This window comes from Lycium ferocissimum, chromosome 2 (assembly GCF_029784015.1).
Source record: "Lycium ferocissimum isolate CSIRO_LF1 chromosome 2, AGI_CSIRO_Lferr_CH_V1, whole genome shotgun sequence".
NCBI lineage: Eukaryota > Viridiplantae > Streptophyta > Magnoliopsida > Solanales > Solanaceae > Lycium > Lycium ferocissimum.
Window position 1 is genome coordinate 2,853,139 of NC_081343.1, and position 12,741 is coordinate 2,865,879.

The following is a 12,741-nucleotide window of genomic DNA, read 5'->3' on the forward strand; positions in this document are numbered from 1 at the left end:
ATACATTAAGGACTCTTTCAGTTACGTGTTGTCTATGAAGGACTAATATGAACACTTTTTTCATATATTAAGGACTATTTCGATTACGTGGTATAAGGACTATTTCGATTACGTGGTATATATGAAGGACTAGAATAATCACATTTTTTTACATTAAAGATTACTCGTATACGTACCCGCGCGGTGCGCGGATTGTTCAAAAGAAAAAATAGAGAGGAGAGAGATAAGAAATAGATGTATATGAACCATATGTGACATATTGCAGATATAATATTTTCAGATCAGTCTTATCACATTCTAAAATGCGCCGATTGTTCAAAAGAAAAAATAGAGAGGAGAGATAAGAAATAGATGTATATGAACCATATGTGAGATATCACAGATATAATATTCTCAGATCAGTCTTATCACATACTAACATTTTCCCATGGTATATATAGTTGCTTCAACTTCATTATTAACCATTTGTTTTGAGTTAAAAACTGTGCAGCAAGAGAAGATGAAAAATTAGCATAAAAAAGACCAATGTTTTCATCAGGTGAAAAGCAAACCAACTCATTTAGCTTTGCTAATATCTCCAGCGGCTTGCCACTTCCATGCGGAAAAGAGTAGTCCAACATATCTGACAACAAAAAATTAAATAAAGAGACCAAAAAAATAGTTCTACAACTACATAAGGATCGAATGTATGATTTTTCATAAGTTGATCAAATAAATCGACCAACCTACTGTAACGACACAAGTCATTGGTAGCATTTGGAGCCTATCAAATATTAAAGAGTAGTAGTGATTGTAATTCAAACGTTTGAATAAACTAATGTTGGATATATTAAGTGTTTAATAACTATTCATCTTTGACTCAAATAGCACTCAATAGTCCACAGCTCATCTATCTAACACTCAAACTTTTATGCCTATAACCAAACAGTGTTCTCCTTTAGTTCTTATCATTTCCCTAGACGTGCTGAAGCCAATCAAATAAAAAATGAATTGAAGCAAATGGTTTTGTGTACCTTGTAATCGTTGTGTTTCTTGAAGAACATTTTACATAGGAATAAACTGAATGGAGTAATTCCAGTTCCAATGGCAAGCTGAGAGACAAATTGAAATTATAAAAAATGCATATCCAAATTGAAAGGCAGCAAAAGTGTGTTAGATGACAATAATGTAGCTAAAATAAAATTTACCATTTTAACGGTGGCATTTGAATTTTTTGTCATGAGCGTTTCTTTATCAACAACTCTAGTAATCTTGACCTCTGCTCTAGGCTTCAAGTCACTGAAATATGAAACATTTGTAGCTACATTAGTAAGCAAGAGCAAGAATGTTTTTGTACTATGCATTAGGAAGAGTGGTTTTAACTTAATGTACCGGAAAACTAAGATAAGCACAGACTAATCTTACATCATTTAGAGAATTAGGGAGTCGTTCATTATGAATAAGTAGTTTGAGCAAAGTCCTTTAACTTCTTCCCTTTTGTCATTGCTGTACACAAGCCTTTTGACGCACGGAGAAATGTTTATGAAATCTCAAATTTAGACATCTAACTTGTGATCCCTTAAACAACTATGACTGCATTGAGTATATATAATGTATCACCTATAGTTGTTGGTAGAATTGATAAGTGTCAATATTAATCACAATCTTGGCATATGATTATCAATCTATTAAGAGTGATCTGTAATAGGTGAAATTTTTCTTCGAATAATTAGGAATTAAAAGCTTACGGTTTTGGAGTTAACGAAGTCACCAAGGGCACTGTTAGCATGGTATGGAGCCGAATAACTTAAGTTAAAGCTGAATAACTTAAGAGCCGATTAAAGGCTTTACAATATTTTTCTTTTGGAATTTGAGTAAACAAAAATATTTTTAATTGCCAATCACCGGTTCATATAACTTAAAATTGATATGTAAAAGCTTAAATCTCTTTAAACATTTGTAAGATCATGTAAAGTTGACTATTTTGTAAACATGCTTTCGGTACCCTATTCTACTATATATAAGTGAGCTAATGATAATTTTTTACACGTTGGTGGTCTTATTTTGTATAGAGAGTTTGTAGTATACCTCAGATACAACATTTTTTAAATCATTTGCTGACTTTCCGATCATTTTTGCTGCATCCCTATCCCACATCATCAAAATAATTGTCTTTGTCATCTCTCACTCCTAATTTTAGCTTGAACCCGGAAAGAGTCATTATGAAAAAAATTTAAGTTTGTTTATGAAAAAAGTTAAGGAAGTATGTATTATGGTCATACCTATGACCGGCGTATGGAACTTGCCGCATTTTTTACAATAGAACTTATTCCCCTCTGGCTCAACCTTCTTTGCGCACATTTTGCATGCTAAATAAGACCATCCATGCTCTAGGTCTATGTATACAATGGTTGCTACAATCCAGAAGTTTCCCGGCTGCTCATAAAAATTGGATTTACAACTGTTATGTACGTGAAAAGATAAGGTAAAAAAGTTTTCTGTTGTCAGGCCGATTATTAATAATTAGGTACTCACATCTTAGAAGTCAATCAAAGCCTCAATAGTTTTAACTCCAACACTTCCAGATGCTAATTCATCTTCAATAGAATGAGTCTTTTGAGATGAAATTTGAGTAATTCTTTGTGAGCTTTCTCCACACACTGAGACGATAAATTTAGCATAACTTATAGAAACCTGGAGCTAAAGTCAAGAATTTGAGGAAGATCTGAATTGATCCAAAGCTTGGAAACGTGCCAAGTGTTCCTCACTGAATATTGTTCGCACGCTTAATTATATTAATAAGAGTTTGCTAATTGTACAAAGACATAGAATTGCAAAATAAGTAGACAACTTAATAACCTCGAAATCGATGTGCTCTAACAACCGCATGGCACGACAACGGGCTTATCATTCGATTCAATCAAATGTGGCTTGATCATGTTTCACAAAGTCGCCCTGACATGTTGCATATATGTTGTTGCTCACAATTGTTATAAGGTTAAGCACATGATTCAAAATTACAAACTAATTAAACATTTATTAGTTGTGGAAAGCTTACTTATAATCCGCATGACTCAACGTTCATGAACATACGGACGTTACCATCTTGGTTGACAGACTGTTCGTCCCCATAACTCACAATTTCGCCGATACCATCTACAAAAATATGGACCAAAGAAATCAGTCTGAGAATTTGTCATAGTTGAGGTATGTTTAAAGCAATAATTTAAAACAATTAATATGTATGTATGTTGAAGAAGCTGAAAGTGCAGATTATTTCATGAAAGTGACATGGACATCCGTATTGAATTCCTTAGTGCCATAATCTTTGTTTGGTGCAAATGTAAATAATTTTATTTAACGCATAATATGTAATGTTGGTAGATTCATTTCCTGTTCTGCGAAATAATATTGGGTTTTAATGTGGAAAAGCATGAGATCCACCAGATGATCAAAGAGTTTAGATTTATTGAAATTACTACTTTGGCTCATGGGCTGTTGTTTAAAGTTTAACAGTATAATGTACATAATAGTTATAGATAGTAGTTTGGTTTGTAGGTATTGGCAATCAGTTCAACCCATGGACAAGAAGCAAATAACGAAAGTAAAAGAAAAAGGAAAAAGATTTAATTACTGAATAGTTCGATGTCGTCAAATTCTTGTGGATTAGACAATTGCTCATAGGGTCTGAATTTGAAGATACACATGTTGAAATATGGATCCTGTATTTCCTCAACAATGGTCTTCTGTGTGAAAATCAACTTACACATTCTTCATGATGTACAAATCCAATTCCTTGAGTTCTTGGTTCATTGTTTTCAAACTTTGAATAATATTCACCTTAACACTTGCATGAATGCGGCCTCCACAAAAACACTAAATCGAGTTAATAAGACTAAGTTTTTCGCATATTTTTCTTGTATAATGATGCATATGTAAACGATGCAAAATAAGTAAAGTGAAAATATTTAACCTTTTCATCCATCGAATAAGCTCGATTGAAAAAGGACTATCGGGTTTGTTGTGGTTTTTTCCAAAACGACAATACGAACCTTTAACCTCCAATTCATCGGCTTGGTGTTAATTTCGCTAATAAAATTACTTTTAGCCGCCATTAATTCATCTCGTTAATAGAGAAGAAGTGTGAATCAATATTGACGAGTCAACGAGTAGAAACGAAAAGCCAATATTATAGAGCAAATGTCGTTATAAGAAAGAGTAAAATCAACGTGTTCAAATTATTCGAGGCATATAATTAAATATCTTGTGTTCATCAATGTAGAGGAATTGGTTGGTTACCCAATTCACCAAATACCTAAATGATATAACCATGAATGTAAAAAAAAACATAAACTATGAAAAGAATATGCGCATGGTAATCAATGTGAAGTACAGCAATTATGTTTAAAGAAATTTAAGTATTATTCAGGAATTAGAAATCAGATTACTCACTTTAGTGCAAAGAGAGCTTTTTGCAGAGAACACTGTGATTCCTGTCAAGAATTATAAGTGTTGACAAACCGCTGCATCGTGATTTATTGCCCTTTGTAAACTGCTCCATTCTGAAAAAATTAAAGATCGTGGTATCCCTAATTTTAGGGTTCGTGGAGAAAGGTATTTTGTGCAGGAGATGAGCTTTTTACAGAGAACACTCAGGATTCCTGTCAAGAATTATGAGTGTTGACAAACTGCTGCATCGTGATTTATTGCCCTTTGTAAACTGCTCCATTCTGAAAAAATTAAAGATCGTGGTATCCCCAATTTTAGGGTTCGTGGAGAAAGGTATTTTGTGCAGGAGATGAGGAATGGGAATGTGGTGTAGATTACTTTAGGAGTTTTTTTTTCTTTCCGATTCCCCCTTTTCCTCCTTTTCCTAGTAGGATTTAATAGAAAATTAATTGCCAATTTTTAAAACTGAAACATGGAAGTTGTATCCATACCATCTGGAATATTTTTTTTTCCTGTTTTTTTTTTAATCCATATTAAATAATTAAATATTAAATAATACTAACTAATAACTAATTAACTATTTTCTAAACTAATTGTAACACATGCCATTCTGTTACATTGCCACTTATCACAATTCTATTGCAAACTATTCTCTTTTTAATTATATAATATAGATATAGATATAGATTTCGTTTACGTATATACGAAGGACTAAATAGTCCAACATCAGGACCATTTTGACCGTTTTATCTGAGGAAGAGGGTGAAACCGTGGGACCCACACAATTTACAAAAAGGTTCAAACACTAAACTTAAAGATTCTCCCGCTCAAATCTATTTGAAAGGAAAACATTTTGTCATGTTTAGTTGTCGGTTGAGTATATATTTAACATATCACTCCACTGTAGAGTAAGTTACTGGACAACCTCTCTCACTAATCACTCCTCTGTTTCTTTTTCCCCTCCTTGCATAGAAACCTCTTCCTTGATGAATCCAAAAGAGTTAAAAGTGCTCACTGCTTAAGAATTGGAAAGTACATGCAGTAATCTTAAGTCTTGGTAAGCTTAAAATCTGCCACCTTTTTTTTTTTTTTTTTTTTTTTTCCAAAATAATTTCTTTCCATCCTTTCACTAAGTCAAGAAGAGTAGTTTTCTTTCGGTATACTTTTTTTTAAGGCGGTGATGTCATACAGGCGTTGGATAAGTTGGAGCAGATAGATTCACACTGAATATTGTAGCAGGAATTTGAACTGAAGTTTTGAGAAGCAATTGATATTTCTGCACTATAAGGGATATGGTTAAAAATAAAATAAAAAATAACATCATAGAAAGTAATTTCTTATTTTAATTTGGTTGACATAAACATTTCTGATTGGTAGAAATTGGTCCTTAATGTAAATTATTTGAAATGTTTCCTGTGAACTAATGGCTCAGTTAATGGTCATCTTTCACCCCCGCCTTTCCTGTTACTTGTGCTGAACATGTAAACTCAATCAAACTATTTGCTACTTAGTATATTTTTTACTAATCACCACCAGACCTCTTCCGGAATTGTGTTCTCTATATTTTTATTATGAGAAGGGGTCATTCCGCATTTTGCATTCTATCAAAAAGATTGTTGTTCTTCAAGAAAAGGAGCAAAATCATCCCTTAAGTTTGAGCCTACAATTAAAATAGTCCTTATGCTATGAGATAGAGCACTAATAGTCCTTTATGTTTGTAAAAATAGTGCACATTTAGTCTAAGGGAATGAAAACCATCGGTAACTAACGGATTATAACCTCCGCTTTGATCAATGCTTGTTTTCAAAAACAAAAAATCTGCAACAATTACTAACTGGCAGCTCTAGACTCAATCCACCATGTGAAACAAATAAAACTATTCCTAAATCTTCACCACAGCTGTTGTCTGTTTCCAAATATACTTTAAGGGGTCGTTTGGTTTGAACACAAGTTATGATGGGATTAATTATGTTGGGATAAATTAGACTGGGATTATTTATGTTGGAATTAGTTATCCTGATATTATTTCTTATTGATTGTTTGGTTTGTTGTATTAAAAGTAACATGCATTGCATGACTTTTAAGAAAAAGTTATTTGTTTACAAAAATACCCTTCACCTTATGTAGCGGAAAAAGGGTTTTGAGAATCTCAGGGCTATTTTAGTCAATTTCACTATTTTATCCTGGGATAAGTTATCCCAGGATTGCTATTCCACCTTCTGATGGGTCTAAGTTATCCTAGCACTATTTTTAATCCTAGGATAACTTATCCCACGATTAGTAACCAAACAAAGATTAGGTGGTACTAAATTTTTATCCCATCACTATTTTGGCTTATCCATCATGCCAAACCATCCCTAAAGCTCTTCTGCTCATGGAAAAGCGTCTGCATATGTGTGCCAGATAAACCTCAGGTGACAAAACATACTGCCAGTTGTCCAAAATACTCACTGGTCTACATCATCAAAATGCTTTCTAATGTTTATTGTAGTCCTTATTATCATCAAAATGCTTCATTTGTCATCTACATGTAGTTGGGTGACATTAGTTACTACTCTTAAGCAATGTTCACCTTGCTTGCTCACTGTGCGCTTTGCCAGTCTCTTTAATTTGGTTATGCATGTATTTGAGACTATAGAGGCCTTAGTCCCTTTAGGTATTGCTTTCAATTAATAAGACATTGGACTATCAGAAAGGCCTTGACATACAGTCCAAATATTTGTGCTGGCATTGGGACCTAGTTGGAATACTGCAGTAAGAGATTTTGGAAGGAAGATAGGCACTGGGTAGTTTCTCTTGAGAAATTCTTTTTATCTCTGGGTTTTACGAGATCTTCCGTTAGTTATTGATATTTTCTGTTAAGTTAGACTAAAGGTGCACCAATTTTACAAGCATTAAGGACTATTAGTGCTCCACATATAGAACAGGGACTATTTTAAGTGTGAGCTCAAACTTAAGGGATGATTTTGGTCCTTTTTTGGTCGTTTTTCTTGTAAATTTTTGCTGCCATGTGATTTTGGGTGTCTCCGTTTATTACCGGTAAATAGAAAATATGATTCTTGTGTTTTTCTTCTTTTGATGTTCCTTCGAAAAATAAAAGATAATCTGCTAAATTCATGAAGTATTGATGGAAGGGAATCTTGCTGCAAGCAATGCAATTCGAGGATGTTACTAAGATGAGCGGTTTCAGCTAAATGCTGCCATTCTTTTCATCTTACTGTTGTAGCATGTTGATTAATAGTGTGAATATGCGTGATGTTATGCGTGATGGCTGTGTACTCTCTGTCCAGTATTTTTGCCATTACTTACCTTTGTATTATTGTTTAGTTTCGCAGGTTCTTACTGGTAATTGCTGTTATATGATGAAGAATCACGGTTGTCCAGTTGTACCTCCTGATTTACTTAGCAATCTTCCTGAGAATGTAATAGATGCCATTGTAATACATTTGCCTTTACGAGATGCTGTGAGAACAAGTATCCTATCGAAAAAATGGAGATATATCGGTGCAAAGCTTCCGAGTTGACACTTGATCAAGCACTTTGGGAAACGACAGATAACGTAATATCCCCTACAACTAGATTTACAAATATTTTCTACCACTTGTTGACCATCCATGTAGGACCAATTATAAAATTTACTCTCTCCATTGCTGATCTTGGAAACTGTCCTAAAATTGATAACTTGATATGTTTCCTCTCTAGGAATGGCATTCAGCATCTCGTGCTTCAATTTCCGAAGGGAAACCTATACAAATTGCCTTCTTCATTTTTCACATGTTTTCAAATGAGACATCTAAGTCTCCATAATTGTTCAATAAATCCTCCACCCACTTTTAAAGGATTTGATAAGTTAGTTAGCCTAGAACTTTGTGGAGTCACAATTCATTCCCGACATCTAGAAAGTTTAATCTCTCATAGCCCTTTGCTCGAGCAGTTGGTGCTGCAGTCAAGTATATTTTACCACGTTCAGATTAAAGCTCCCAAGTTGAGATCTTTTGACTTCAAAGGCCGTATAAGGTTTATTTCTGTGAGAAATGCCCCTCTTCTTGCAAAACTTTCACTTGTAAATGGAGGGCATTCTGAGAAGGCAGGAATTCGTGATACTACCAAGTTTATTCAGTCTTTTCATGCTCTCGAGCATCTTCACTTGGATTATTCTAGTGTCCGGGTAAATGTTGCTTCATGACTTCATTGTCGTGCATATTATCTTTTTGGCTTTGAATACATACTGATCTTTGGTCTTTTTAGTTCTTAGCAAATGAAGTATCGGAAAAGCTCCCCACTGCTCTTAACTGTCTTAAACATCTTGACCTTGGTATTTCTCTAGTTGAACAAGATGTGGTTTCATTTGCTCTTTGCTTGATAAGAAGCTCCCCGTATTTACAAGACATCGAAATTCAGGTTCTACATTTTTCTTTCTTTCATGTATCTGTATGTTATTGTTATCTTATTTCATAATCATTAATTGTCAATTTTAGTTTAGAGGGACATCTTTTGTTATTTTGTAGGTATACGAACCGTTTAATCCTGCAACCAGTGATGTTATGAATGAGATTCTTGGTTTAAAATCTGTTGAAGTCGAAGGCTTCTCAGATGTGACATTGAATCACCTCAGAGCAGTTAAGCTTGAAGGTATAACAGGCACAAAGCCTGAAATGCAGCTTATTAAGCTTCTATTAGCCAAGTCTCCGATGCTCATAGGAATGTTAATCAGGCACGGGCAAGGAAATAAGTCCCTTGAAGCAAGACTCGAGTTAGTCACAGAGCTAACAAAATTTCAGCGGGCATCACCGAAAGCAGAAGTTGTCTATAAAGGTTCATAGAGCGCTATCAAGATCAGAGTCCTGTCTATCTCCACTTGTCTTTTATAACACCATGATCTCTGACAGACATGAATGTGGATGCAGTAGTATATGGCTGTGTTTGCCTTGCCTTATAATTGAGATAAAAAACTGAATTTAAGTGTCTCTGGATGGATGTTTTGACTTTTGATCAGTCTGTTTCTTTTCATATCACAATGCTAAGGATTGTGTCATTTCATGCCTGCTCGTGAATTATCTATGAACTGATGGGAGTGGTCGTTTATTTCAAAGTTATGTTTTAGTTGGGGTGTATTGCTTCCCTACGGCAGCCATTACACATTTTCTTAACAATTTTATGCCTGTAAAGGTAGAGCTAGTTATGCCATTTTCATCTATGCTTCATCTTTGAAATAATTAAAGCCTGATAGAATGGATCAAGTAATACTTAACCTGAAAAACCAAGCAGACTAAAATTTTCAATTGTTCCATATTCCCCTCCCTGAAATTTTGGGAACAATTGTCCAAATTCACAATGCTTACTGCATTTCATGATTTCATATGGATATTGATTCATTACCAAAATTGCAGCAAACATAAGAGTTGTAGGAGTATAAGCTAACTAGATAAATCATTCATCTCCCACGGATCTAGTCATTCATCTCTTTCCTATCGTTATTGTATCTCTAATGAAAATTATCTTCAACAACTTTTAGATGCGAAGTTGATGTTTCATTGAAACATATAATAACATTAGTTTCCATGTACTCGCACAGTCGCACGTAATACCCCTAAAACATTGTAAATTATTACTTACAAAATTTTGTATTTATAATTATACAACAATTTTTTATTGCATATATTTCTACTATATAAACCCATGCTTCGTCGTCAGTCATCCCTGAAAAAAAAAATAAGGTGGGCCCCATACTAAAAACACCAAGCAATATTAAAAAAAAAAAGGGAAAAAAGGTGGACCCCACCATTTCCAAACTCATAAAAAAAAAAGTGAACCCATATTAAAAAAATCAAGCAATATAAAAAAAAAAAAAAAGCAATGTCAAAAAAAAAAAAAAAGTGCACCTCATATTAAAAAATCAAACAATATTCATGTAATTTTCAAAGTATCCCCACTAAATCAATCATGGTGGATCCATTGCACATGCGTATCAACTCATTAATGGGAGCAAATGAAATTATTTCTCCAAAAAGTTAAGTAGCCAAATCATACAATTTCCTTTCTTTTCTTATATTAGCCTGAGATCTAATCTAGATATTTAACTGTTGTATTTGTTATTCCGCCATGTCATTTATTTGTTATGTTTACTAAATAAATATACTTAAAATATTTATATTTTAAAATAAGATAGAATTCAATTACGGCTGTTATATGATGCCTCCTACGGACAAGAATCACGGTTGTCCAGTTGTACCTCCTGATTTACTTAGCAATCTTCCTGAGAATGTAATAGATGCCATTGTAATACATTTGCCTTTACGAGATGCTGTGAGAACAAGTATCCTATCGAAAAAATGGAGATATAACTGGTGCAGGCTTCCAGAGTTGACACTCGATCAAGCACTTTGGGAAACGACAGATAACGTAATATCCCCTACAACTAGATTTACAAACATTTTCTACCACTTGTTGACCATCCATGTTGGACCAATTATAAAATTTACTCTCGCCATTGCTGATCTTGGAAACTGTCCTAAAATTGATAACTTGATATGTTTCCTCTCTAGGAATGGCATTCAGCATCTCGTGCTTCAATTTCCGAAGGGAAACCTATACAAATTGCCTTCTTCATTTTTCACATGTTTTCAAATGAGACATCTAAGTCTCCATAATTGTTCAATAAATCCTCCACCCACTTTTAAAGGATTTGATAAGTTAGTTAGCCTAGAACTTTGTGGAGTCACAATTCATTCCCGACATCTAGAAAGTTTAATCTCTCATAGCCCTTTGCTCGAGCAGTTGGTGCTGCAGTCAAGTATATTTTACCACGTTCAGATTGAAGCTCCCAAGTTGAGATCTTTTGACTTCAAAGGCCGTATAAGGTTTATTTCTGTAAGAAATGCCCCTCTTCTAGCAAAACTTTCACTTGTAAATGGAGGATATTCTGAGAAGGCAGGAATTCGTGATACTACCAAGTTTATTCAGTCTTTTCATGCTCTCGAGCATCTTCACTTGGATTATTCTAGTGTCCGGGTAAATGTTGCTTCATGACTTCATTGTCGTGCATATTATCTTTTTGGATTTGAATACATACTGATCTTTGGTCTTTTTAGTTCTTAGCAAATGAAGTATCGGAAAAGCTCCCCACTGCTCTTAACTGTCTTAAACGTCTTCACCTTGGTATTTCTCTAGTTGAACAAGATGTGGTTTCATTTGCTCTTTGCTTGATAAGAAGCTCCCCGTATTTACAAGACATTGAAATTCAGGTTCTACATTTTTCTTTCTTTCATGTATCTGTATGTTATTGCTATCTTATTTCATAATCATTAATTGTCAATTTTAGTTTAGAGGGACATCTTTTGTTATTTTGTAGGCATACGAACGGTTTAATCCTGCAACCAGTGATGTTATGAATGAGATTCTTGGTTTAAAATCTGTTGAAGTCGAAGGCTTCTCAGATGTGACATTGAATCACCTCAGAGCAGTTAAGCTTAAAGGTATAACAGGCACAAAGCCTGAAATGCAGCTTATTAAGCTTCTATTAGCCAAGTCTCCTATGCTTGCAGGAATGTTAATTGAGCACGGGCGAGGAAATAAGTCTCTTGAAGCAAGACTCGAGTTAGTCACAGAGCTAACAAAATTTCAGCGGGCATCACCGAAAGCAGAAGTTGTCTATAAAGGTTCATAGAGTACTATCAAGATCAAAGTCCTGTCTATCTCCACTTGTCTTTTATAACATCATGATCTCTGACAGAAATGAATGTGGATGCAGTAGTATATGGCTGTGTTTGCCTTGCCTTATAATTGAGATAATAAACTGAATTTCAGTGTCTCTGGATGGATGTTTTGACTTTTGACCAGTCTGTTTCTTTTCATATCACAATGCTAAGGATTGTGGCATTTCATGCCTGTTCGTGAATTATCTATGAACTGATGGGAATGTGGTCGTTTATTTCAGAGTTATATTTTGGTTGGGGTGTATTCTTTCCCTACGGCAGCCATTACACATTTTCTTAACAATTTTATGCCTGTAAAGGTAGAGCTAGTCATGCCATTTTCATCTATGCTTCATCTTTGAAATAGTTAAAGCCTGATGGAATGGATCAAGAAATACTTAACCTGAAAAACCAGGACTGAAATTTTCAATTGTTCCATATTCCCCTCCCTGAAATTTTGAGAACAATTGTCCAAATTCACAATGCTTACTGCATTTCATGATTTCATGTGGAAATTGATTCATTACCAAAATTGCAGCAAACATAAGAGTTGGAGGAGTATAAGCTAACTAGATAAACCATTGATCTCCCACGGATCTAACCTTTCATCTCTTTCCAA

The 12,741-nt window shown here is 34.3% G+C and overlaps 2 protein-coding genes and 1 long non-coding RNA gene across 4 annotated transcripts; 2 read left to right on the plus strand and 1 right to left on the minus strand.

The window, feature by feature from the left end:
• Positions 1–338: 338 nt before the first annotated feature.
• LOC132047931 (uncharacterized) lies at positions 339–1,777 on the minus strand. Its single transcript, XR_009412846.1, has 3 exons — positions 1,728–1,777; positions 1,014–1,091; positions 339–622 (listed from the first exon to the last, which is right to left on the minus strand). It is a non-coding gene; the product is annotated as an uncharacterized LOC132047931 (long non-coding RNA).
• A 3,550-nt stretch (positions 1,778–5,327) lies between these two features.
• LOC132032745 (F-box/FBD/LRR-repeat protein At1g13570-like) lies at positions 5,328–12,385 on the plus strand. Of its 2 annotated transcripts, none has more exons than XM_059422449.1 (5): positions 5,328–5,485; positions 7,756–7,779; positions 10,610–11,439; positions 11,520–11,672; positions 11,780–12,385. In XM_059422449.1, the coding sequence occupies exons 3-5, from the start codon at positions 10,618–10,620 to the stop codon at positions 12,092–12,094; spliced, it is 1,290 nt and encodes a 429-aa protein (XP_059278432.1). In that variant the 5' UTR covers positions 5,328–5,485; positions 7,756–7,779; positions 10,610–10,617; the 3' UTR covers positions 12,095–12,385. The 2 variants fall into 2 exon arrangements, with proteins under 2 accessions (XP_059278432.1, XP_059278438.1); XM_059422455.1 differs by having other exon boundaries at positions 5,329–5,485; positions 7,764–7,779.
• Positions 7,830–9,472, plus strand: LOC132032760 (F-box/FBD/LRR-repeat protein At1g13570-like). The gene is made up of 3 exons (XM_059422468.1): positions 7,830–8,596; positions 8,677–8,829; positions 8,937–9,472. The coding sequence occupies exons 1-3, from the start codon at positions 7,919–7,921 to the stop codon at positions 9,249–9,251; spliced, it is 1,146 nt and encodes a 381-aa protein (XP_059278451.1). The 5' UTR covers positions 7,830–7,918; the 3' UTR covers positions 9,252–9,472.
• Positions 12,386–12,741: the final 356 nt, after the last annotated feature.

Coding starts and splice junctions, on each gene's coding strand:
- LOC132032760 (XM_059422468.1), top strand. CDS start 7,919: ATGGAGATATATCGGTGCAAAGCTTCCGAGTTGACACTTGATCAAGCA. Junction 8,597..8,676: donor TGGATTATTCTAGTGTCCGG/GTAAATGTTGCT, acceptor TGGTCTTTTTAG/TTCTTAGCAAATGAAGTATC. Junction 8,830..8,936: donor TACAAGACATCGAAATTCAG/GTTCTACATTTT, acceptor GTTATTTTGTAG/GTATACGAACCGTTTAATCC.
- LOC132032745 (XM_059422449.1), top strand. CDS start 10,618: ATGATGCCTCCTACGGACAAGAATCACGGTTGTCCAGTTGTACCTCCT. Junction 11,440..11,519: donor TGGATTATTCTAGTGTCCGG/GTAAATGTTGCT, acceptor TGGTCTTTTTAG/TTCTTAGCAAATGAAGTATC. Junction 11,673..11,779: donor TACAAGACATTGAAATTCAG/GTTCTACATTTT, acceptor GTTATTTTGTAG/GCATACGAACGGTTTAATCC.